Source organism: Panthera leo, chromosome B1 (genome assembly GCF_018350215.1).
Source record: "Panthera leo isolate Ple1 chromosome B1, P.leo_Ple1_pat1.1, whole genome shotgun sequence".
Classification (NCBI taxonomy): Eukaryota; Metazoa; Chordata; class Mammalia; order Carnivora; family Felidae; genus Panthera; species Panthera leo.
In genome coordinates, this window is record NC_056682.1 from 79,001,914 (window position 1) to 79,028,691 (window position 26,778).

The 26,778-nt window shown below is 40.4% G+C and overlaps 1 protein-coding gene across 1 annotated transcript in view; it reads left to right on the top strand.

Annotated features, from left to right (window-relative positions):
• Window positions 1-26,778, top strand: part of NR3C2 (nuclear receptor subfamily 3 group C member 2) — a 346,713-nt gene that overhangs the window by 274,824 nt on the left and 45,111 nt on the right. The window contains exon 6 of the mRNA XM_042935342.1: window positions 1,724-1,868. Coding sequence (XP_042791276.1) covers window positions 1,724-1,868 — 145 coding nt within the window. The remainder of the gene's footprint in view (window positions 1-1,723; window positions 1,869-26,778) is intronic.

Genomic DNA, 26,778 nt, shown 5'->3' on the forward strand with positions numbered 1-26,778 from the left:
TAGGCATGCCTCTCCTTTCAAGGTCTGTATCCTGAAGAAGAGAAGTCAGGGCAACACATTTCACCATCTCCCCAAGAGTGCAGTTGGAGTTAGCTTTCTGTCAGGTCCTCATAACCAAATTTTGTAATCGCTACCAAACTAATCAAGTGTGTAGGGAAAATCTGTCAATGTGCTCATTTCTCCTGAGCTGTTAGGGCTAAGGGTTCTGTTGTTAATCTACGTTTCTTGTGCTGGTGATTGAAATAGGACATTTCCACCTCGAATTATCGATAAGGTGAAATACAATCTGTTTGTGAAAATGCAAGGTGAGCCCATTATTAGCAGCTCATAACCAGGGCTAATCTGAGCATAGACCAGTAAACCATGACCTATCAAGTAAGTTGTAGGAGATCCTGAAAGACTGTTCTTTCTGAAAATATCATCTTGCCTCCAGCACCCTTTAAATTGTCCTTGAAATTCCTACTGTAGTCACTTTTTATGCTATAGAATTTTATTAATAAAGTCCTTCTTAATCTACAGAAACATCACTTAGAATTGTTATCACATTGTCCCAGTTCGTTAATCAAAGCAGTTTCTTCGGGCGCCTGGGGGGCTCTTTCTGTTGAGCATTTGACTGGATTTTGGCTCAGGTCATGATCTCACGGTCATGACATTAAACCCTGTGTCAGACTCTACACTGGGCATGGATCCTGGTTAAGATTCTCTCTCTCCCTCTCTCTCTGCCCCTCTTTTCCACTCGCACTCTCTCTGTCTCCATAATAATAATAATAATAATAATAATAATAATAATAATGTAATTTATAAGCAATTTCTTGGATTACCTATGGTCAGCCAAGAGGCATAAGAAAAAAGATTGGGGAAAGCTCTGATGATTGGGTCTGTGAAGAGGAACATGCCCTGGTGAAACTCTGCAAACAGAAGAATACCATGATGTCCCTGGGAATACAGGGGGTGAGAAAAGGAACAAAAGATGGGCTGATGTAAGCCCAGAAATGAAGACTGTAAGAGAGGAGGACAGATGCCAAAGACACTTACTCTACTTTATACCTTTGTTGAAGTCCAGTATTCTCCCAGATGAGGGGAAACAAGGAATAGTACTTTTTCAACCACTGCAAATTCACAAAAGTTAACTATAGATATGTAGGATTTGACAGTTATTAAAATAGTCTTTATTTGAATGTTAATGTGAATAGGATGAAGCAAGTTTTACAAGTTAACACAAATTCTTTCAGTCTAACCAAAGGTTTTACCCACAGTGAAGCTGTCTGAACTCCCTGGTTTTGTTTGTTCTGGCAGTTCACCCTCATTGAAAGTTTAGGGTGAATTTAAAATGAAATGTTGGAGAGTCTGGGTGGCTCAGTAGGTTAAGCATCCAACTCTTGATTTCGGCTCAGGTCATGATCTCACGGTTCATGAGATTGAGCCCAAGTGGGGCTCTGCACTGACAGGGAGGAACCTACTTGTGATTCTGTCTCTCTCTGCCCCTCCCCTGCTCGCACACACATGCATGCATGCGCGTGCTCTCTCTCTCTCTCTCAATAAATAAACTTAAAATAAGACGTTAAACAGGGCCATGCCCATGGTGGGTGCTCCTTAAATGGCTATTGAATTGATCTGAGTCTGTTAGAGAAAGGTGACTATTTGGGGTTGCCTTAAGAAGCGTCTTCCTGGAATGTACTTAAATGCTAAGTGTATTTCTGTGATTAATTGTTCTGTTCTTCAGGATTCAAAAACTTGCCTCTTGAGGACCAAATTACCCTAATCCAGTATTCTTGGATGTGTCTATCATCATTTGCCTTGAGCTGGAGATCGTACAAACATACAAACAGCCAATTTCTCTATTTTGCGCCAGACCTAGTCTTTAATGAGTAAGTACCTATTAATTAGCCTTCATAAAATAACCTGCAGAGTTATTTGTTATGCTTTTTTTTTATGATTTCTAAACATAAATCATATGTATATTTGTGAAAGAATCCACTGACACTAGCATTTTTAAGAGTAGAAAATCTATCATTTAAGAATTTAAAAATTACTTTTTGCAGAATTATAATGCACATGTCTGAGTATATATAAATCAGTTTATATAGATCTCATATAATATGTGGGAATTGTCCCAAAAGAAAGATGATCCAGTTGGCTCTAAAAACTTGACTGGTACAAAGCCACGATTAATAGAAAAGTCTCTTTTGGTATCTACTCCAGTTGAGAAGACTATCTAATTTCTAGGAAATGTGAATGTATGAAGTGTCAATTTTTATATGCATTCATACAGTGGTTCTTTTGTTAACAGTGTACAGCTGCTCAATGTGTTTTCATGACAATCATAATTATCCTTCTTTGCAATCATAAAAGAAGCCGAAATGTTGTTCTGTAGTGAAACGTTTTTAGTTTTATGACGCATTTTAAAAGATCAAAAGAACTGTAAGAGATATTTCTTTGGCCATGAATTCCTTCCTATGTTACGTTTACATTTCAACGCCGTTCTCATTCCGCATTAGCACATTTCGCATATGTTTGTTTCCAGCAGTGCTTCTTTGTAATTGTTGGGTCAAGAAATACCTAAAATAAAAAGGAACATTTGAATTATGATAGTAACCACATCGGTATTCTAACAGATGGCTCCGTCTAGAGATAGGAAAATAGGGGGTTCTGGTAAGGAAGGAAGCGCATAAGAAATAGGTTGGTGATAAGAGTAATGCAAAAGATTGATAGTGGACACATAGTGCCGAGATACGTAAATGGTACCAGAGCAGTTTACCTAGGAAGTCCAGTTCACTCAAGTATGGCATGTCACCAAGACCATTTCATCCCAGTATAAATTGGGAACATCCACCGTTGGTTCCCAAGGTGACCCTCCTTTTGGTGATTAGTCAGAAAGAATACTTCTACTGCACATAATTTTTCACCAAAAGAGTGAAGCAAGGCTAAACAACCGACATGCACATTTTCATTTACTTGTGTTCCTCATTAATCAGCTGATATTATCATATAGCAAGGCTTTTTTTTTTTAATATGGTCTATAAACCAAAAGAAAAACACATTAAGGGAGGTCATTGCTTTAAATTTTTTTTTACTATTTATTTTTGAGAAAGAGAGACAGAGTGTGAGTGGGGAGGGGCAGGAGAGGGGGAGACACAGAATCCAAAGCAGGCTTCCGGCTCTGAGCTGTCAGCACAGAGCTTGACATGGGACTTGAACTCATAAACCGAGCGATCATGGCCTGAGCCGAACTCAGGGGCTTAACCAACTGAGCCACCCAGGCATCCCAGAAGGTCCTTGCTTTAAATGGAAGTGTGGGTAAATAAGAATTGCTACTCGGGCCATCCAGCATGTCTCCATTTGACTTTAACAGGAGTTTTAAATGATCCGTTCAGTCCTATTTAGCACATCTATTAGAAGTTTTTCTCATAAAATACATACAACTTAAAATTTTTCCATTTTAATCATTTTTAAGTGTATAGTTCAGTGGCGTTAATTACATTCATAGGGTTGTGCGACCATCGCCGCTGTCCGTCTCCAGGACTTTCATCATCCCAGACAGAAACTTTCAACCCATTAAACAGTAACTCCACAGTCTTCCCTCCCCCAAACACCTCATAACCTCTAGCCTATGAGTTTGCCTCTTCTAGGTGTTCCCTATAAGTAGGGTCATACAGTATGTATCTCCTTTTGTGTCTAGCTTATTTCCCTTAAGACTCATGTTATCAAGGGTCACTCTTATTGTAGCATGTACCAGAATTTCATTTTATGGCTATTATTCCATTATATATAGAATCAGTCCTCATTGTTTGTAGATTCTGTATTTGGGAACTGACCTTCTGACTACATTTCTTTGTAACCCCAAAGTCCATACTCAGAGCACTCCCATAGTCCTTCGTAGATGTGCCCAGAGCAGCAATAAATTAGAGTTGCCCAGCGTGTACATTTCAGCTGAGACTCTCTGCCTTTTTGTTTCAGCCCTCTTACTGTGAACAAGTGACCTTTTCATGGTGTACTTAGTACCATGTGGGGTTTTTTTTTTTGCATTTTTGTGCTGTCTTTTGGTGATTTCATTGTTTAAAATGATCTCTAAGCATAGTGCTAAAGTGCTATCTAGTGTTCCTAAAGCAAGATGGCTATGATGTGCCTTAGGGAAAAAAAATACAGGTCTTAGATAAGCTTCTCTTAGGCATGAGTTATAGTGCTGTTGGCTGTAAGTTCAGTGTTATGAATCATATGTATATATGTATATATATGTGTGTGTATATATATGTGTATATATGTGTGCATATATATATAATAATATATATATATATATATAAATAAGGTGTGCTTAAACAGAAATGCACATAAAACAGGATTATATATAAATTGGTTGATAAAGGTGACCAGTGGCTCTCGAGAACCTATTACCCTTAGGAGGAGCAGTTCAGTAGTCACTCATTCAGTATTTGCAACTTTATAGAATATAACTGCCTTATTTATTTTTACCAAATAGAGAACATTGACCACATTTTATTTATCCATTCATCTGTTGATGGACACGTGGGTTGTTTATACCTTCGGCTATTGTGAATATTGCTACTATAAACATTTGTGTATAAGTATCTGTTTGAGTCCCTGCTTTCATTTCTTTTGGGTATATACCTAGGAGTGGAATCTCTGGAGCATATTGTAATTCTGTGTTAAACTTTTGAGGAGGTGCACCCAGGTGGCTCCATCAGTTGGGCGGCCGACTCTTGATCTCACCTTAGGTCATGATCTCATGGTTTGTGAGACAGAATCCCTCACTGGGTTCTGCGCTGATGGAGCGGGGTCTGCTTGGGATTATCTCTCTCCTCTTTCTCTGCCCCTCCCCCACTGGCTCTCTCTCTGTCACAAAATAAATAAATAAACATTAAAAAGTAAAAAAAAAAAAAAAAAAAAAACCTTTTGAGGAAACACCATACTGTTTTCCACAGCAGTTGTAGTGTTTCTATTCCCACCAGCAATGTAACAAGAGTTCCAGTTTCACCACATCCTTGCTAACACTTATTTTCTGTTTTTGGGTTATTATTTTTTTTTAATAGCCATACTATTAGGTATAAAATGTTTTGGGGTGGGATTTTTTTTGAAATATATTGACATATATCATTGAGTAAAGGTAAGGTGTACCTGTTGATTTGATACATTTATATATTGTAATATGATTGCCCTTGTAGCCGTCTTAGTACCTCTATCAAGGCACATAATTCTTTTCTTTCTTTTGGTAGGGGTAATTAAGATCTAGTCCATTTGCAAGGTTGAGGATTATAATATAATATTTTATACATTCACTATACTGTACATTAAACCTGCAGAACTTAGTTATCTACTAGTTGCGGGTTTATACCCTTAAAACGGCATCTTTCCTGTTCCCTCCCCCTCACCGCCCCCGTAACCACTATTGTACTCTCTGTTTTTACAAGTGAGCCTTTTTTAGATTACACATATAAGTGATATCATACGGCATTTGTCTTTCTCTGTCTGACTTATTTCTTAGTAGTTGTGAAGTTGTATCTCATTGTGGTTTTGCTTTGCATTTCCCTAATGACTAATGATGTTGGGCCTCGGTTCATAAGCTTATTGGCCATTTGTAGATCTTCTTTGGAGAAATGTCTATTCAAGTCCTCTTGGTCATTTTTAATTGGGTTGTTTGTCTTTGTGTTCTTGAGTTGTAGAAGCCTTTATGTTTTCTGGATATTAAACTCTACTCAGAGATACAATTTGTATATTTTTCCCATTCTGTGGGTTGTCTTTTCACTCTTCATAGTACCCCTTTAAAATTAGAGTTTTTAATTTTAATGAAGTGCAATTTATCTTTGTTTTCTTTTATTGCCTATGCGTATGGTGTATTCTGTTAATTTGTAATAGTACACACATGTCCAAGTGTACAGATTCTGAAAAAAGTACAGAATTGTAAGAATCCTTTTTAACAAATGAGATTTAGGGGAAAGCAGCTTATATTTTAAATCTAAATTAATGTAATTAAAGCATTTGGGAAATAAATTAGAAACCCAAAATAGAAAAGGCCATATATGCTTTGTGTGCATTTGTTTGTTCTAAAAAAAAAAAAAAATCAAGACAAAATGGAAACACAAATATTGCTTTCCAATGTTATAAACAGTTACATGTTATTATATAATTATTAGACTGAAAATTTTGTCCCTGTTCTCCAAACTTTGACCTCAGCCCCAACCTAGAGTTCTCTAGTTTTCTCTCAACTACAGAGCAGGGGAGGCCTGTGTTTTTCAAAGTTGAGAAGGGGGAGAAGTGCCTCTCAGAAAACATTCGGAAATGACATACAGCCTTTTGATGAGATCACGCCAACAAAAAGAGCTTGGTGAGTGACTCTGTCACAGAACCTGTGTTTTTTTCGGGAGACTACTAGGTTAGAAAGAATGGCCTGCAACTAAAGTCTGAATGCACACTCCTGCTTCATCCTGCATTCATTCAGGGAATACTTACTAACTGCCGCCCATGTTCTGAGTGGTGTTTCTCAAATAGGGAAAATACATGTATATAGTCCTCGTCTCGTGGAACAGTCTAATCAGGTAGACAGATAATTGACCTGAGAATCCTCAAATTCCAATTCCAAGTATTGAAAGGGAAAGTACTTTAAGGGCAGTTAATGGGAGGTATTGATCTAGTCAGGAAAGCCTTCCCTGGGATTGATTAAAGTAGTGTGAACCAGGTGTAGGGAGTCCAGGAGGAGGGAAGCTGACCTAGACTGAGGGACCAGCATGTGCAAAGCCAGTGGCAGGAAGGAACTCAATTCAGAACAGTGTGATGATGGGACATAGAGGGAAATGCAAGGATGTGAAAGGCAGAATCAACAGGAATCACTGGTGGTCACATTCAGGTAGAGAATGGAAGGGAGGAAGTAGTGGGTGTCGGGGATGACCTCCAGGCCTTCACCTTCAGTGCCAGGTAGGATTTGGTGTCATTCCCTGGGATACGGGAGCAAAGGTGGAGGACCAGACTTTGGAGGGGAAGAGGTAGGGAGTGTTGTATGAGGCCAGTTTTGAACATAAGATTGAATTGCCTTCCAATTATTCAAGAAGAGATATCAAATAAGCAGTTATTATAGACATCTGAAGCCTAAAGAGAGGAGCCAGCTGAAGATACAAATTTTGAATTCATTTTAGAGGCAGTGGTTAAAGGAAGCAAGACAGGGAAGTGCTACACATCACAGATCCCAAGAAAAGTGAGGGCTTCAAGAGAGACAGTATGGCTACTAACGTTAGATGCCATGTGATCTGAGTGAACTGGAGAAGTGAACCACAAAATTGGAAGCACGTGTCACTGGTCACCTGCCAACACTTTGCACATTCATGTCTGCTGAATGTGTCCCTATACTTCCCTCAGCCACTTCCTGTACTGCCATACCCTTCCAGCAAGTGAAGTAAGGAACTGGCATTTTGTGTAAGGGAGTAATATACGCCATTCAGCTGAGGCTAGAATGCTGTGATGTGATCCCGCCTTGCTCTCCCACTCACTGTTTTAGGCTACCTCTCACCTGCACTGGCAGCTCTTTTTCAGGTATCTGTATCCCCACTTTGTTTCACTGGTACCTCCTCAATGAAATCACGAACTTTGTCTTAATTGGTTTTTAATTTCCAGCACCTGGCATAGGCCTAGTGTCCAAGGCAAAGGAGGAACTCTATAAATATTTGCCGAATAAATGAATTATTGAACAAATGAACCAAACAATCTATTAATCAGTATGGAAGACACTTTCTAAGTTATCATTGCTAATTATGAGGATGACATTTATGATAAAGAAGTATGATAGGGGGTGCAGTTTTCATGAACAGAGGCTTTGCTACGTTTAAAATGGTGAACAAAATTTTAAGGTTGATCCTTTGTGTTTGCCTTCACCTGTGAAACAGATCTGAAAGTTACCAGAGATCTTATCTTCAGCTGTGTACTGGCTTTATTGGAGTTGGAAGAAAGGTGGGGAGCAAGGAATAATTAAGGAAAACATTCTTTCCAATATTTTTTTATTAAACATTGGGGTGAAGATAGGAGTTAATACTTTAAATTAGCATAGAACTTTTCTTATTATAAATGCAAAACTTTTCAAATATGTATTAAATGATTAATTATTCAATTGTACCTTGAAACAGCTCATCATATATTGCTACAGATAGCTGCAAGTATTCAAATTTCTTATCAATTCAGTACACATATTAAAACTCCCATTTAAGCCTGTAATGAAATTTCTTCCAATTTTTTTTTTTTTTAATTTCTGAAGGGCAGATTTAGTGTTACCACTATGTTTTAAGTCGTGGCCAGTATTTTAGAATTAAAAGTGTATTTAAAAGGATGCTTGCCTCCCTCTCTCTTTGCCCCTCCCCCGTTTATGCTCTGTCTCTCTCTGTCTCAAAAATAAATAAAAACGTTAAAAAAAAAAAAACTATAAAAAGGGGCGCCTGGGTGGCTCAGTCGGTTAAGCATCCGACTTCAGCTCAGGTCACGATCTTACGGTCTGTGAGTTCGAGCCCCGCGTCGGGCTCTGGGCTGATGGCTCAGAGCCTGGAGCCTGCTTCCGATTCTGTGTCTCCCTCTCTCTCTGCCCCTCCCCCGTTTATGCTCTGTCTCTCTCTGTCTCAAAAATAAATAAAAACGTTAAAAATTAAAAAAAAAAAAAAACTATAAAGAGGGGCGCCTGGGTGGCTCAGTCGGTTAAGCGTCCGACTTCAGCTCAGGTCACGATCTCACGGTCTGTGAGTTCGAGCCCCGCGTCGGGCTCTGGGCTGATGGCTCAGAGCCTGGAGCCTGCTTCCGATTCTGTGTCTCCCTCTCTCTCTGCCCCTCCCCTGTTTATGCTCTGTCTCTCTCTGTCTCAAAAATAAATAAAAACGTTAAAAAAAAATTTAAAAAAAAAAATAAAAGGATGCTTGCATACCCTCAAGTGGTAGCCCAACAAGAAATGTTTTTTGAATGATCTTTGACTGTGGTTCTGAACCATTTATGTACATATATATGTATGTATGTACGTATGTATGTATGTATTTTTGGTTCAGAGACTGTTGCTAGGAGCAAGAATTTAAGTCTGGGTACCACTTTCTGGACCCCTCTGAGTGAGGGCCCTGAGTATGCCAGACAGATGCATTAGCCTCAGTTCCTTAGTGATGGAAGATGAACCCCCGCCACTCCCGCACCCCGGCTGTGTGATGGCAGTACCAGGAGGGAAGTACAAACTCAGTTATCAGTCATTGTCTGTTTCATGGAGTGCTGCCTGTCCCTGCTGTATCCCCAGGGGGGCCACTTTGCTGCCATAGTCCCGTTGTCCTTAGTGAGGGGCCCTCCCCAGTGCTCTCAAGGACCCTCTGCACCTAAGGTCCTAAAGCTCTAATAGGCCTGGCTCATACCCCGGCCGTGTGTTCCAAGGCCGTGTCATTATTGTTAGGGTGTCTTCATGAAGGCAGGCACAGATGGAGTTAGAACATGGCATGCCCCACCCACACCTCCCAAGGCATCATGGTCAGTATTCCTGAGCCACTCGAGGTGGATTCTGTGCCTGGACCCTTGCTCCAGCTGAGAGCCAGTGATGGATGAGGGACAGGAGTTCTGGTGAGAGGAGCCAGGGAAGTGGGGTGAGCCTGGATAAGCTTCTCCTTTACTGGCTGCATTTGCTTTTCCTCCTCCCTCCCCAGTGGCTCTTCCCTCTTCTGTTCCCCTTCTGCTGCTTTCAGACAGGATTTCTTACTTCCCCTATGCTCACTGGGGCACTGTTCTGTGTAGTTTCCAGTATCTGACCTCCACCCTTTCCCTTTTTCTTACACTCCCTCTCCCTTCCCTCCTCCTCCTTCTGCTCCCCCCTCCTTCCTTCCTCCCTCTCCATCTCCTTCTCTTTCTGTGCCTGTCTTACACACACACACACACACACACACACACACACACACACACACACAGGCATGCCTACCTCCTGTCTGAAAAACCAGCAGCCTTCTGAGATTTTCTCTATTTGGAAATCTCCATTTGGTCAGTATGAGGAAATAAACTTTGAAAGAAGAAAAAGTGTGCCTTATCTTTCCCTCGGACCCTGTGGAAACCAGGCCCTGTCCTGCCAGTTTGAGGGCCAGAGTCTGCAGCAGAATGGTGTGGCCATTTTGTGTGTTGGACGGGAGTTGAAGCTCCCCCTTTCCATGGTGCTTGCACTGCCCTTCCCCCCATGGTTCCCACCACTCCCTGCTGTTTGCACCTGGCCCTCTTCACTCAGGAGTCTGACACTCCTAAATAGAGAAAAACAATGTCACAAGTCAGCAAATGGTGAATCCTTGTCTACAAGGTGCAGAAACATGACAGAATGGAATTACCTTTCTTTTGCGTAAAGTTCAGGTGTGGAAGACACTGTCCCACCTGAAGGTGACTAGGCAGAGGGAAGTCTAGGGGAAGGTACAGTGAAACCTGAGGAGATCTTATAAGCTACAAATGAGAGATAATCATCTAGTCCTATATGGGAGCAGAGGAAAGGTAGGTACAGAACTCAAAACAAGGGGTATTTCTTCCCTTCTTTTTTTTTTTTTTTTGATTCTTTTAAAAACAGCTTTTCCTCCCCATAATCAACCTACCACAGTGATAGGAAGTAAAGCTGGAGCAAAGAGTTACTTGCAGACATTTCCAGCAAAGGAGTTTAGAGGAGAGAAGTTCTTAAATAAATGGGTAACCACTATGGATGCTTCTGCTGAGTTCCTGCTCATCAAAGAAAGTTCCCAAGGTGAACACGTAGGGGCCGGGGACCACCCTCACCTGAGAAGGGTGAGAACACTGAAGAGTCCTATAAGGACTGGCACCATAGGTAGACTTTCTAACTCACTCCTCGACACGTCTTCTTTTTCCCCAAACCCTGCCTTTCATTTTGGACTGCTCTTGGGTGAAGGAGATACGTGATATTTATTCAGTCCATTTAGCAAATATTTCCTGAGTGACTTCAATACACCAAGCACTGTTCTGGGCACTGGAACAACAGGGAACAAATGGAATTCACACTCTAATGGTAGGTGGGTGGGGTGGTGGAAAACATGGAGGCAGCATGAAGAAGTCCCACCTGCTGTGTCCCCATGGCTCAGGTGGCATACCATCATCCTTGTAAACAACCACGAAAAAGTGGTATTTAAAATGATAAGGTGCAGTTTGGATTCTCTCAGAGGATGTACTAGCACCCTTGATTAGCCACATTGACCTCCTGGTGGTGCTTTGAAGGATCTAAGTCCACTCTTGACTCAGGCCCCCTTTATACATGCTATTTGCTCTGTGCAGGAGGATGGTCCTTTCTCACCTTCTTGTCTTAGCTCAAATATTCCTTATTCAGAAGTCCGACCACCAGATCTAGGGAGACTCCTGTAGTCAGTCCCTCCCCGATTATATCACGCATTTATTTTCTTTGTAGTAGGTCTCCTGCCTGCATGATATAGACTCAGGGAGGGAAGGCCTGTTTGGTTTATCTTTGCATACCCAGCACCTAGAATACTGTCTGGCATTAGTAAGTGCTTGATAAACTAATTAATTTTAAAATGCTATTTTCAGCATTATTTCCTGCTGCTTCTTTGCATAAATGCTGTGTGAACCAAATTAACCTTTCTCTTCTCTTAGTCCTATCTTTCCACTGCCGTGCCTTTGCTAACATTTTCCGTTTCTCTCCCTCAAGCCCAACCCAAAGGATGCCTCCTCTCTAATGACTTCTTTTCCCTTCAAAATCAGAAGGGACTTTTTCCCCCAAAACCTTTTTTTTCTTTTCTTTTTCTTTTTTTTTTTTTTAATGTTCATTTTTTTGAGAGAGAGCATGTGTGCACAAGCAGGAGAAGGGCAGAGAAAGAGAAGAGGACAGAGGATCCAAAGTGGGCTCTGTGCTGACAGTAGAGAGCCCCATACAGGGCTCAGACTCGTGAACCACAAGATCATGACCTGAGCCAAAGTTGGTCTTGGGCCAACTGAGCCACCCAGGCACCCTAAAAACCTTTTATCTATATTACTTTCTTCTGTATCAGTTGTTTGCTGCTTTTTGTGTTTTATATACATTTTCACTCCAGATACACTGTAAATTTCTAGAGCACAGAAAGTATACTTGAAAAAATTTTCCTTAATGTCTAGCAAAATGCTTTTTACATAATTGGCACTTGGTGGCTATTTTTGGTTTGTTAATAAGTACTCTTTCTAGCACAAGCATCAGATGCAAGATCCCTGATACAGGTTTACTCTGCAGTGCTCTTAGGGCTTGGCGTGTGAACTTCATGAAAAGGATTCATTTTTGTAGGGTTCTTTCAAATTTTACTTCAGGAACATTGTTATATATTAATATTTCTTACATGTTGCTTCTTGTAGCGTACCTGAGAAATTTCCTGATAGTTAATGAAACTGGGAAATTTCCAGTTTAGTATGAAATTAAAACAAAAGAAACTGCAAAGAGAATGCACTGTTTAAGCCATACGGAATCATACAGAGACTGCACAGAGTAATAATGATGCAAGAAACATGTCTAAGCTTTAATCTGAATAACTAGAGGGAGCGGTTTTTTATTTTGAATAAAAGTCAGAAACAGTTTAATATGACATGTTATCTGTAAAAGGCTTAGTTAGTGTGGCTAATGCTAGCATGTTGCTTTTTATTTCAATCAACATGCCCAAGGACTTTGGTCTCTCCAGCTAAAAATATTCCTCCTTTCAATAGAAAATAAAACCACTAGAGTGAATTTATTTTTTAAAAAATTTAATTTCAATGCAGTGATTATTGCAGGATTGGGGCAGGTGGTGAGGAATGGCTTAGTCAGTTACAAAACAAAGGAGAGCACTAGGCTTCCTCCCTTGACACAGGTCATCCTGTGACAGAGGACGTCTGTGTCATCCTCAGACACAGATGGTGTCTTTGATCATGCTCCTCTAGGTTGTAGGAAGAGAACACTTGAATGTGTCTTGATATACAAAGTATTCACTGAACTTGCATCCCTAAACAGTTCTAGAACCAAAACCGAGCCACATAATTATCCATTTTTATCGTATCGTACATGACAGATGATTTGGTTTTAATCCCTCACTTCCACCTATGAACCCTAAGCAAATTAATAGAGTTGTGTACTTGGAGGGCTCTGAAGAGGTTAATTTTTGAGGGGTGGTTCTGGGATTGATACTTTTCTGAAAAAACTAGTAGGGAAGGAAAAGAAAAAAGAGACGGCCATAGTTGGTGACCTTCAGCCTTCTTAGTAAAGCTCATCTGTGTTTCTGCAGTAGGCGTACTGCCCCAGACAGGGTCCACATTTACAGATGTGGCGACCATCGTTTAAAGGCCCATCATCTGTGCTTCCCCCACCTTGAAATGACCACTGTCTCAATAGAATCAGAGGAATTATTAGTAGATAAACTCCTAATTTCCTTTTTGCTACAGGTATAATGTCACTCTCTGTCTCAGTCACCTTGGGCTGCTGTAACAAAAATGCCACAGGTTGGGTGGCTTAAACAGCAGGCATTCATTTCTCACAGTTCTGGAAGCTGAAAGTCTGAGATCAGGGTACCTGTATGGTCATGTTCTATGAAGGCCTTCTTCCTGGCTTGCAGATGGTGCCTTCTAATTTTTTTTTTAACGTTTATTTATTTTTGAGACGGAGAGAGAGCATGAACAGGGGAGGGGCAGAGAGAGAGGGAGATACAGAATCTGAAACAGGCTCCAGGCTCTGAGCTGTCAGCACAGAGCCCGACGCGGGGCTTGTACTCACGGACCGTGAGATCATGACCTGAGCTGAAGTTGGACGCTTAACTGACCGAGCCACCCAGGCGCCCCACAGATGGTGCCTTCTTACTGTCTCCTCATGTGGTGCAAAGAAAAAGCTCTGGGGTCTCTGTTGCTGCTTCTGCTGCTGCTTTTTTCTTCTTCTCCCCCTCGTCCTCCTCGTCCTCCTCGTCCTCCTCGTCCTCCTCGTCCTCCTCGTCCTCCTCGTCCTCCTCGTCCTCCTCGTCCTCCTCGTCCTCCTCGTCCTCCTCGTCCTCCTCGTCCTCCTCGTCCTCCTCGTCCTCCTCGTCCTCCTCGTCCTCTCCTCCCACCACATCTTGGGGACTGTGCTCATCTAAACCTGTTTACTCCCCAAAGGCTCACCTCGTACTGTCATCACCTTAGTAAGGTTTAGGACTTCAACATAGGAATTTGGGGAGTGGGGGGGACACACATTCAGTCTGTAGTATCTCCATTTACATGCATACTATGTATGGTACAAAGGCAGTTAATAGTCAAGTGGTTTAGAGGGGAAATTTGAAGGATGATGAGCTGGTGCTTTTAGAGCTTTTGTTTATATAAGTTATAGCTATTGGTATTTACCCGTATTAGAAATTAAAACAGGGGCACCTGGGTGGCTCAGTCAATTAAGTATCCAGCTCTTGGTTTCAGCTCAGGTCATGATCTCAGAGTTTGTGAGTTCAAGCCCCACCTTGTTAGCATAGGGCCTTGCTTGGGATTCTCTCTCTCCCTCTCTCTCTGCCCCTCCCCACCTTGTGCTCACTGCCCTCCCCCCCCCCCCCCGTCTCCTTCTCTCGCTCTCTCTCTCAAAATAAATAAATAAAATTTTAAAAATAAATTTAAAAAAGGAAGGACAATATAAGTGAATATCCTAACCACTTCCCCTAAAGTGAAATTTAAATCTCTTAATTGTTTAGCTAAAAAAAAATGATTAACAAAGACTTGGATTTCATGAGTCATTAATAAATATGGAGAATACCTACAATATGCAAAGCACCACCATGGCTGTTGTAAGGACAGAGTTTCCATTCTCTGGAATATTTTATGGTGTGGTTTGTGAATTAAGACCTAGACATATGTGTAGTGGCCCAACAGGACGAAGACCACATGACAAGTGACGAGTTTTATTTAAGAGGGGTGTTCCTGGGTGCTCCAGGAGTTTAAAGTGAAGGTGATTCTCCTGGGCTGAAGTGACCAAAGAAGGCTGCCTAGTGGGACTGTATAATTTTAAAACCTGAGTCGGCCTCCAAAGGAGGGTGAGAATTTGGATGGGCACAGTGAAGACAACGCTTTACGGTCCACAGGTGAGGAACTGTAGCTGAGCAGGAAAGGGGGTGAGTCTCTGAAGTTCACAGCTGAAGTTCTCCAACTGCTCATAGGTCAGGAAGAGCTGTGGACTCACACTTCAGAATGGAGGGGGCTCTTGGGGCGCCTGGGTGGCTCAGTCGGTTAAGCGTCTGACTTCAGCTCAGGTCGCGATCTCACGGTTCGTGAGTTCGAGCCCCGCGTCGGGCTCTGGGCTGATGGCTCAGAGCCTGGAGCCTGCTTCCGATTCTGTGTCTCCCTCTCTCTCTGCCCCTCCCCCGTTCATGCTCTGTCTCTCTCTGTCCCAAAAATAAATAAATGTTAAAAAAAAAAAAATTTTATAAAAGAAAAAAGAATGGAGGGGGCTCTTTCCCACTCTCCTTTTCATCTCGTTAGTTCTGATTTCCCCAATCTCCTTCCCTCCGCAGCTTTTTGTTTTTGTGTGTCTTGTCTCGTCCCTCCACTTCTGTGTGACCGTTGCTTCTTCCAATTTTTCTCTTCCTCTTTTTCTCCTCTGTCTTCGTCCCCCTGTGGCTTTCCAGCCCTTCACTGCGTCTCATCTATCAAATAAAAATATTACATCCCGATGTCAGCTTAGTTTTTAAGTTGAGACATAATTGACATGTAACATTGTATTAGTTTCATGTACAACATGATTTGATATTTGCACATATTGCAAACGATCACCACAGTAAGTCTATTTAACATCTGTCACCATAGTTAATGCAGGTTTTTTTCTTGTGATGAGAATTTTTTTTTTAATTTTCTTTAATGTTTTATTTATTTTTGAGAGAGATAGCATGAGTGGGGGTGGGGCAGAGAGAGAGAGGGAGACACAGAATGTGAAGCAGGCTCCAGGCCCTGAGCTGTCAGCACAGAGCATGATGTAGAGCTTGAACCCACAAACCCTGAGATCATGACCTGAGCTGAAGTCAGACACTTAACCGACTGAGCCAGCCATCCAGGCACCCCATCTTGTGATGAGAATTTTTAAGATCTACCTTCTGAGCAATTTTCAAGTTCTGAAACGAGATGTGTTCAGGTTTTCATACACCTTTGCAGGGGGAAGAAAAACAGAAAGAACAAAGTTGCTGTTTCACTTCAATATGATCTTTCTTGCTCTCTTCTTTGGAGTGGTAACCCAAAATGGGAAGCTTTTTCACTCACGTTCCACCTATCCTGGTCTTAGTCTTAGTCTTAAAATCATTGAAATTGTTCCAGAAGCTACTCGAAGAAGTGACTTTGCTTTTCTGATTTTTATTATATTTTATATCCTTCCTGACCACTATCCTTTGTACTTGTTGCAGAAAAACACTGCTGTCAACTGGCTGCCCGGCCCCACCCCCGGCCCTTTGTGCTGAGCAGTAGTGAGGGAGGGGTTCGAATCACAGTCTCTTACCAGGTTGTGAGGCCCAGTGTCTGGCTGGGAATGGGGTCCTGCCTGCTTTTGAAGCATCGGCCTCTACCCTCCACGCTCTGGTAGATGAACCCAAAAACTCCCCCCAAAATCATTTGTCATTAAAGACTGCATGGCCATTTTGTTCTGATTAGAGAATGTTCAGAAGTTCATAGAATTTCAGAGTATAAGGGAAGGTTAGGAACATCAGCTGTACTCAGCTATCTTGACTAGCAGTTTTCTGCAAGTGGGTAAAGAAGATGAGAAATATTTAGGCTGTGCTTTGAATAAGCGTTGTGTTCATGTCACTTCTTGCACATGTGTAGTATGGTTTCAGTGTTGCTGTTTTACAGAGGAAACAGATGTCACTACGGGCATAGCGGCCTGGTAGTGTTATACTCACTTCACCCAGTCATGAATGATGCAGTTGTTCATAATGTCCTGAACAAAATCTGCTTTGTGACAGATGTTCAGAATAATAAGAAAGGACACGTGGCTAATGTCTAATAAATTAATTGAGTTGAACATCATCTTTTTTTATTAGTATTTAGGCAGATGACTTACCAGCTTTTAGAATGATTCAAACTCTAAAACAAAAAAACCTTTCTTCCAAAACTATGGCACCCGAAAACATTTTCTAGGACCCAGTTTGATTAATGAATTGAGTAGTGTCTGTGATAACAGTCTCTGGGGGTTCGGCTGTTTTCTTCTTGCACAGTAAGACTTTGCAGGTAGAAGGAGGAGTCCGCGGTCCTGTCATGCGAGCACAGTTGCTTTCTGCCTTCTGCAGCCCCACTCTCACCACGCGAGCACTGGCGGGCACCTCTGTGTGAGCCACACTCTGCTGTTACCTTGGAAGCCTAACTGAACACCTGGGCTTTATCGGAGTACATGTCCTTCCTTATAACCTGGGCCAGGTCTGTGGCTAGAATAATGTGACTTTGGCTTCAAGAAGACCATGACTCCATAAGTTGCGACTTAATACAAATCTTTTATTGTACTAGGAAAAGTGCTTTGCTGTCACCCTTTACCCACACAATAGTCTAGCCACACTCCTGAATTCAGCAATGAACTTTGTTGACATTCTTGAAATTTAGTGGTTATCAAGGAGGAATCTAGCCTTTTTACGGCTCCTTTTCACAAGTGAGGAAACTGTGGTCGTTTATTGAAATTAAGCCGTGTCTTTAAGTCTATACCTAAAGTGTCCCGGTTTGAGGCAGTAATAGCTCACTGAAGGTTTTCTGTCTTCTGTTGGAACATCTGTGGTCTGCATATCATTAAATCTGCAGAAATTTAGTGTTAAAGTCTACATCCTACAAAAGTGAGACTTTGATAATTTTTTAAAAAATCCTTTACCAGAGAATATTGGTTTTTTTGTATCCTTTCTATGTGTCGAGCAATTGAGGTGTTAAATCTTAACATGGTTTGCATTTTATTAAGTGCTCATGAGGCTCTAAGCATGCTATTGGGTATTTTAACCTTAATATAGCAGGTAAGAGGAAATTTTCACAGTGGGTTATAGCTTCCTGTTTTCTTTCCTGTACCACAAATATGTGTCCTTGTACCAAAAGAAATTGTGCTATGTAAGTATTTTAAAACCTAAGGTACAAAAGAGTGTTTTACAAAAAACTGTACCTAAAATATATGGTGAAAAGAATTTTTTTCATGATTTCTAGGACTATCAGTAGCAAATTATGGTCATGTAGCCAAGCCCTTTCTCAGTTTTTAGATTGTCAAATATGATTTGATCTGTGTAACATCTACTAAAGTCAGTGGCCATTTGTGATGCTTAGGTTCAAGGGTACTTCTAGAAAAACACATCCCTTCTGGAACGTCACTTAAGGTGACAAACAAAACACTGAGTTAGCTTTTAACTCTTACTAGAGTTGGCCATGTACAATTAATAGAGAATTGATGAATGTCATAAAGACCACTGGGATACCACTCTCTGGCTCACTAGTCCAGAAAAGCAACATTCTCCAGCAATTCCTAGACCAAAGTGACTGAGTTCTGCCCTGGCTGTAAATAAGTAACGTAAATACTATAACAGACATCAGAACTGCAGCTAGCCTAATGGTCCTTTTATGGATACATCTTGTTCATCAGTTAAGGAAAAATCTGGTAAGACTATGAAAAAAAAATGTATATCATACACTGGAATAATTTGGATCTTCAAATTGAGTTCATTTTTATTTTAATTAAGGTTGGGGGGGAACCTGTTTCTGCATGTTATTTTTTAGGGAAATAACAAGCCTAAGACAGGGACCATCTGTTAACACTGACCACTTAACATGATGTTACATTTATTTGGACATAATAATGTGGTTTGCAGCATCAGATGTAAGGTCTGGTCTTTCAGATCGGCTGTGATTGTGCGTGCACCACACCACTGAAATTATTTCACTCTCTGTGTAAGACTGACAGTATTACAATGTAATACAGACACACATTCCTAGGGGCAACTTACAGAAGTAAGAGCAATGTTAGCAAACTTGCTTGTGAAGTCTTGAGGCTCCAGGGAGCCTGGCCCTGAATGAGCCTTGCTGGGTGTTGTTGGTATCTATATTTTACGAGCAACTCACAGTGTGTGAAATCCATTGGACTTACCTGTTCTCAGTGGCTACCAGATATTTATTTAGCACTGGCGTAATTTGGGATCTACACACATACAAAAATCAACCACAGATGATTATCCAGGAGAACACGTGCCTTCGAAGTGATGAGAGTTGCCTGTTGCTTAATCCACGGGCTAATGTGAAAAGTTCATTTTTGTAGCTCCTTACTAAATAAAGTGATGTTTGACACCCCTGAAAGGTATTTAGGTGACCAGGGTACACTTTAGTGCAATATTGCTAAAGAATTGTAAGTTAAAAAATGTCACTGTACCTTTCATAGACTCCTGTAGTTGAAAGAGCTGGGGACCTTTTATGCTTTGGCATTTATAAAACCAGCCAATGTGAAGGGATTATGTTTATTAAATGTAAATTCTTGGAAAGAGAAAAGAGTGATAAAGGTAGTTGTATTTTCCCTTCTCCCTCAGGGTACCAGAACTACAACAGACAGACCTTTGAGGAAGTGTTTCTGACTGACTTTCTGAAATTATGGTTTATTAAAGAATTTTTACCCTTACTGCTTTTAAAAAACATTTAGCACAGCCTGCAGTAAAAGTACATACAGTAAGACTAAAAATCCATCAAGACACAAAAAGGTGAAAGGCAAGTAGCAGAAACCGAGAAGAAAAGAGATTATTTTATGTATTATAAAAGAAGAAGAATGAATGAAAAGCCCGAACCCTAAGAGAAGCTACTTAATTAAATGCACATCCTAGTTTCTTAATCTCAATCAAAGTACAGCAGATAGGATCATGGGCTGCAGAGAAGCCTTTTTGTTTCTAATAGAAATATTTTCAATTGTGATAAAAATACTCATAAAATTTACCAACATAACCCTTTTTAACTCTATAGTTCACTAATGTTAAGTATATTCACACATTAGGTAAATAAATCCTCGTTCCTTCCTTCCTCCAGCCCCTGGGAATAGCCGTTCTACGTTCTGTTCCTATGAGTTTGACTGCTCCACATACCTTATATCAGTGGAATCACATAGTATTTGACTTTCTGTGACTGGCTTATTTACCTAACAGAATATCATCGAGGTTCATTCATGTTGTAGCATCTGTCAGAATATCCTTCCTTTTTAAGGCTGAATAATATTCCATTATATGGAAATAGCACATTCTGTTTATCCATTCATCTGTCTAGGGACACTTGGACTGCTTCCACATTTTGGGTATTATGAATAATGCTGCTGTGAACACGGGTGTACAAATGTCTCTTTGAGACCTTGCTTTAAATTTCTGCAAAGATTCTTTAAGTAGAAGTTAGCTTGTGTTCTGTCTGTAGATAGCCACAGCATGAGAAGTCACAGGAGACATTCGGGCTAATACTTAGAGCTCCTGAATTCTGCAAATGCCCATAGTTTGGAATGTTTTGTAGCTTGCGCTTATCAAATATTTACCTGTAACAGAACAGAAGATAAATATGATTCCAGGATTGCATTTAGTTTGGGTCAGTAATTTCCCAAATCAACTGCCTCCAGCTAGACCTCCAGATAACTGAATGACTAAGCTTTTCATATACTTTTTTAGTAGTGTCTTGGTAAACCGATACTTGAATACCAAAACAAGAGTGTTGCTTAATGGCCAGTGGCCAATAGGTTCAAAGGACTATCCTCATAATGTAAAATAAGGCAATACTGTTAACATAATAATGGCAAGAAGGCATGGGTCCTATAGACACAAAAGTTGTTCCGATTATTTACTAAATTAAAAGCAGGCAACTGGCATATGAATCATTTAAATTGTGAATGTCTTTAATACTCTGATTATAATGGGACTTTTTCTAATTCCCACTGTTATCATGAAAGTGAATTCCATTTTCAACCTCAACTTCTCTCAAAAAGCCAGGAAAAAAATATTTTCTAACTCTTGAATTATTCACTTTTGTTCCAAGTTATTAATCAGGTTTGGAGACATTAGATTATTTTAATATTTTAAAACTATTTCCAAATGACCATATGATTTTATGGACGTTCTAAGAGAGAACCAGATGAAGTTATAGCTCTGAATAAAATTGGTTTCTTAGTTTGAGAAAATTACAAGTTTGCAAAACTATTGAAATATTTCTTTTATCTTTTTGAAGTGTTTTTTTAAAAATATTTTAGAACTATTATTCTTGTCGATTTTATCCCAAGGTCTTTGGAATCGGAACAGGGTCTCTATGCCCATTTTGGTTATTGTATTTATTTATCCAAAAATAGAGTTCATTCTGTTCTGCAAATGAGATGTTTATAAACGGATGACATGTGCCCACTGTGGAGAAGGCTGTCAGTTATTCAGTCCTGACATTCACTTTAGTACAAGGATGTTGCCGACATCAGTAATCTCTTACTGGCTTTATATTGGTTCAGTGTTCAAGGGTGACTTTTGCATTTACTTTTATGTTTTAGGAGCATTATACAAATTTTGTCTTTTCCCCAAAGTTGCTCATGTATTTTTACATTACTGAAAATGAGGTAAGATTATAAAATGAATAAAAGCACGTAGCAAAGAGTATTTCTGTGAAGTAATATTGTAAAATTAATACCAGTATCATGCCAAAAAGATTGTCCTTGTTTCAGCTTCTGTGGATGTACATTTCTGTGCATTTAATCTAATTGTGCAAAAATGATGTGCTGTAAAATGTGTTTTCAAGATGGCCTATTTTCTTGAGATTTCAAGCTATATTGAGTACCTGGTACTCTTCATTTGGAGAACTCAATTTCATGCAGTGGAAACAGCAGCGGCATTTGTAAACACAAAATCTTCCCACATAATGGAGGGCAAAGGGTAAACAAATGAGCGTATGTAATAACAAAACATATGAGGTACCAAATATCTCTTCATAGTTGTGAAGAGATGCTCTGGAGAAAACAGCTAAAAACTGTTGGGCCACTGGCAAGTGCGGAGAGAGATAAACGGCCTGAGTTTGAGATGGAAAACCTGGGGTTGGCTCCAGGCTGCATCGTGTACCTGCATTTCCTTATCATGAGCATGAGATCATTCTTCACAGGGCATCGTGAGAATTGACAAGAATAAGTTTAGCCTTGGTGTACAGTAGGCAGCCCATGCATGATAGCTACGAAGACCACGGAGGTTATTCAGGTAATAATAATACCTCAAGAAGGAGTTAAGGAGATGCTGTTCAGACTGAAAGGGCAAAAAAATAAAAATAAAAATAAATGCTTTCTTTAGGTGTGCACACATTGATCTTCTAATCTGTCTTCTGGTAGAATCTGAGGTCTCTCTTTAACCTTAAATCTGTGCATGGGTGTTTTGTCAACACATCTGAGAACAGAAGCACTTGAACACGGAGGTGTTTAGTCCTCATGTTCTTCTCCAGGCACGTTCCTTTCACCTTCCTGAAAATCGGCACTCTCTCTGGTTTTTCTGCATTATCAACCTACATGTAGAAATAATCATGATAATACAATATTATTTTCCTATAAATTCATTTTAAAAATTTGATTATTGCTTGGTTTGTTTTAGGCAAAATGATCTTGGGTCTCTCAGAAAGCATTTTGTTCTCTTATACCAAAAAAACAAAAGAATATAAGAGTTGTACAGTACTTTATAATTTAAGAATTTCCAGGGGCACCAGGGTGGCTCAGTCGGTTCAGTGTCTGACCTCGGCTCAGGTTGTGATCTCACAGTTTGTGGGTTTGAGCCCTGCATCAGGCTGTGTGCTGACAGCTCACAGCCTGGAGCCTGCTTCGGGTTCTATGTCTCCCTCCCTCTCTCTGCCCTTCCCACTCATGCTCTCTCTCTCTCTCTTTCTCTCTCAAAAATTAATAAAAATTTTTAAAAGGTTAAAAAAGAATTCCCATATAATTGATTCCTACATTTCTGCAAGGTTGAAATTGTTCTTAGTATCCCAGTTTGACATGCAGTAAGTCTGGGTCTCAGAAACAGAACCATCGCAGACTCACAAAGCCAGCACCCAGAAGGGCTCATGGGCTGCACATCTCCTGACCCTCCTGAGGTGAAGCCAAGGATGGCTGTGCTGTCTCCAACACAAGGTGGCCTGAGGAATCAAATGCATAGAGTCTGCTTTTTAACTTGTATAGTGTCAAATGCATGTTGTGCTGTATTCCATGGATATCCTGATTTGTAATCCACTCCACCCCATTGTACAACCTAAATCTCTCCTCTTTCTTTTTTAGAAAGTTTTGAAGAACTTCACAAATGCCATATCTATCTTACTAGACATTTGATCTTCCTTTGTGTAAGTTTTCAGTATCATCTTGCTCTAATAGCATCATCATATGCAAATCTTCATTTGGTTGTCTTCACTTTTTTCTTTCCTTCTCTCTCTCATTCATTCATAGAACATACATTGAGCAAAGATTGACACATGACACTTGGCTCTCATATTCTGTTTAATATTCAGAAAGGTTAGCCAGACATGGATCCTGCCTTTAAGAATCATAATCGTCATAATGGGGGAACTGAATTGAGCCTTCTTTTTTCCTCTAAGCACATAGAAATTCTGCATTTAAAAAAGAAAGTCTTAGAGGGGCGCCTGGGTAGCTCAGTCAGTTGAACATCTCACTTCAGCTCAGGTCATGATCTCGCGGTTCGTGAGTTCGAGCCCCGCGTCGGGCTCCGTGCTGACAGCTCGGAGCCTGGAGCCTGCTTTGGATTCTGTGTACCCCCCCCCCCCCCCCCCCCGGCCAACCTCTCTCTCCGTCCCACCCCTGCTTGTGCTCTGTCTCTCTCTGTCTTTCAAAAATGAATAAACATTCAAAAAAAATTTTTTAAGTAAAAAAGAAAGTCTTAGATATATAGGCAAGCTTAAAAGGGGGAACAAACAGGTGCAAGAAGAGGGAATTCACAGCCAGAGTGGTTTAACTTGGACCCAAAGCTATAGCTGGCGCACAGACTAGTGGATGTAGATGAATGCTTTCGACAGGGGGGGTGGATATTAGGACACGAACAGGAGACAAGAACATAGACTCTGGCAAGGCTGGGGCCTAAAGTGGAGGCTCTTGTATAAAGCCACAGCTCTGCAAAGATTTCACTGTCTACTAATAAGGACAGTAAAACTCAACACACCAGCCAGCAAGCCCAGGGACATGGCAGAGAAGCTGAAAGACATAAGAAACACAAGCCTGTATCACATCAAATGTGGAGTCTAAATTTAAACTACGCAAGTCTTGCAAAGAGCATGTAAGCTAAGACATTAGCATAAAAGCTTGTCCAAAACAAGTGAAATGTTTATACCCCCAACAGTTATAAATGCTGAAACTTCCCTCAGAGTCCCTTCCACAAGGCAATGCCCCGAGGATTCACCCAGAACAGTGCTCAGACACGCATATTAGCATCCCAGTAAATTGAACACCACCACCAAAAAATCTGAAGGCAACTAGGAAACACACATGTTAAAAGTATTCAGGGATGTAGTAAGTAAAGATGTAATTTAGGGAAAGAATATATAATAACCACAAAGTAAGAAGTACCTTATGGAAAATAACAGACGTTTGAGGAAGAACTAAGTAGTTATTTCTAGGCATCTACACATGAAAAATGTTGTCATTAAAACACTGTAGACATTAAACATATCAGACACACAAAAAATATGTATAGTTAGAAAGTGAATCTGAGAAAATCACCTAGTTACAGTCCAGAGAGATAAAAAGATAGAAATATGAGAGGGAGGTTGATATGGAAGACATAATGAGAAGAACCAAGGCCCTACGAATAGCAGTCCAAAGAGAAAAAGTAACAGGAAAGGGATAGGGTGATACTTGAAGAAACAACGTAGAAGGACATTTCGGAACTGAAGAAATACCTACATCTTCAAATCAAATAAGGATATTGAGTTCTGAGCAGGACTTAGGTCCTTCATAATGAAACTGCAGGCATCAAATAAATGGAGTTTTTGGTAAGTTACCAGAGAGAAAATGGAGGCTACCTGCATTAGAATGACAACTAGCCTAACAAGAAATCTCCCCAAAGCAGCTGCTATTAAGGCCCAGCTACAGTGGAATACTATCTTCAGAGTATTGAGGGAAAGTATCAAGCTGGAAAATCTCTAACTTTTTAATTTTTTTTAACATTTATTTATTATTGAGAGACAGACACAGAGCATGAGCAGAGGAGGGGCAGAGAGAGAGGGAGACACAATCCGAAGCAGGCTCCAGGGTCTGAGCTGTCAGCACAGAGCCCTGCAAGGGGCTCAAACTCACAAACCGGAAGATCATGACCTGAGCTGAAGTCGCATGCTTAACTGACTGAGCCACCCAGGTGCCCTTCTAACTTTTTAAAGAATGAAGATAAAATAAAGGCATTTTCAGACAAATCAAGACTGAAAGATTTGAACTTTCAGTGATTGACCGCTGTTGAAAGAATTATGAGAAAATATTCTTTAATATGTAAGAAATCGAACCCAGAAGGATGGAGTAAAGTACAGGGAACAATGGGGACCAAAGAAACACATCAAAATGAGACAGACGGTCATGTGGGTTTGAAGAGAGATGGGCTGATTTCAGGGGAGATGTGAAAAACGGTGTAATGTAAATTCTAAAGAGCAGTAACATGGAGGACTAGAAGCAGTAGACCAAAGGTATTCTACTTGTTTGTGTGTTTCTCATGGAAAAGCTATGGATTAACTTTCAATTTTTAAGTATACAAATTCACAACATGATAATTAAAGAATGAAAATAAAATGTGTACCTTCTGAATCCATTCCTGGAGCACAGGGGGATTTTTTTTTTTAATGTTTATTTTTGATAGAGAGTACAAGGTTGTGGGGGGGAGGGCAGAAAAAGAGGGAGACACAGAATCCGAAGCAGGCCCCACACTCTGAGCTGTCAGCACAGAGCCTGTCCCGTCCAGCGCTTGAACCCACGAGCTGTGAAATCATGACCTGAGGTGAAATCTGAATAACCCCTTAACCAACTGAGCCACCCAGGCACCCTGCAAAGGGGGATTTTTTTTTTTTTTTAAGCCGGATCAATTCAGTAAAAGGAAGGAAAGTGGCAAGAAAGAGGGAAAAGAGGAAAGTTAGAGTAATAGAAAAAAAATCATAAAACATCAATAACCTTGATAAAGGAAAACAGATTAAACTAAGTTGTTAAAATACACAGACTCTCAGATTTTTTAAATCCTTTTTTTTTTTTTTGCTGTTGGTAAGAGACCTGTGAAACATAATTAGGGTCTACCAGGGAAATTCTAAAGAGAGAGCAGAAGAAAATAAGAGACAGGAAAGGAGAAAGGAAGAAACAAAATTAATATCAGAAAAAAAATTTAAGGCAAAAAAAATACTAAGAATAAAGGTAGTGTTGCTTAGTGATAGAAGGGGAAAAAGATTAACAGTAACATGGATAAAGATATGGAGAGACACATCACCAAACAAGAAACCCAAATGGTCAAAAAGCATTTGAAAAATGTTCAGCGGACTGGTGTTAATGGGAATGCAAGTAAAAGCACCAATGGGACTGTCCTTTCAACCCCCATCAGTTGGCAACAAATTTTAAGTTAGATAATGAAAAGTATTGCCAGGGATGTGGAATAAAAGGAAATTCTTATCTCTTACTGGTTGGAATGGAGGCAGCAGATGTGTGCTGATCTGTGACTCAGCAATTCTGCTGTCATTGTGTATCCTAGATTAATGCACAAGGTATACCTTGGGCATCATCCATGATAGTGATAAAGAGGAAACAACCCAAGTGGCCATTGGCAGTGGGATGGATAAGTAAATTGTAATATATTCAAACAAACAAAACTTGCATCAGTGTCAATGAACTAAATTACA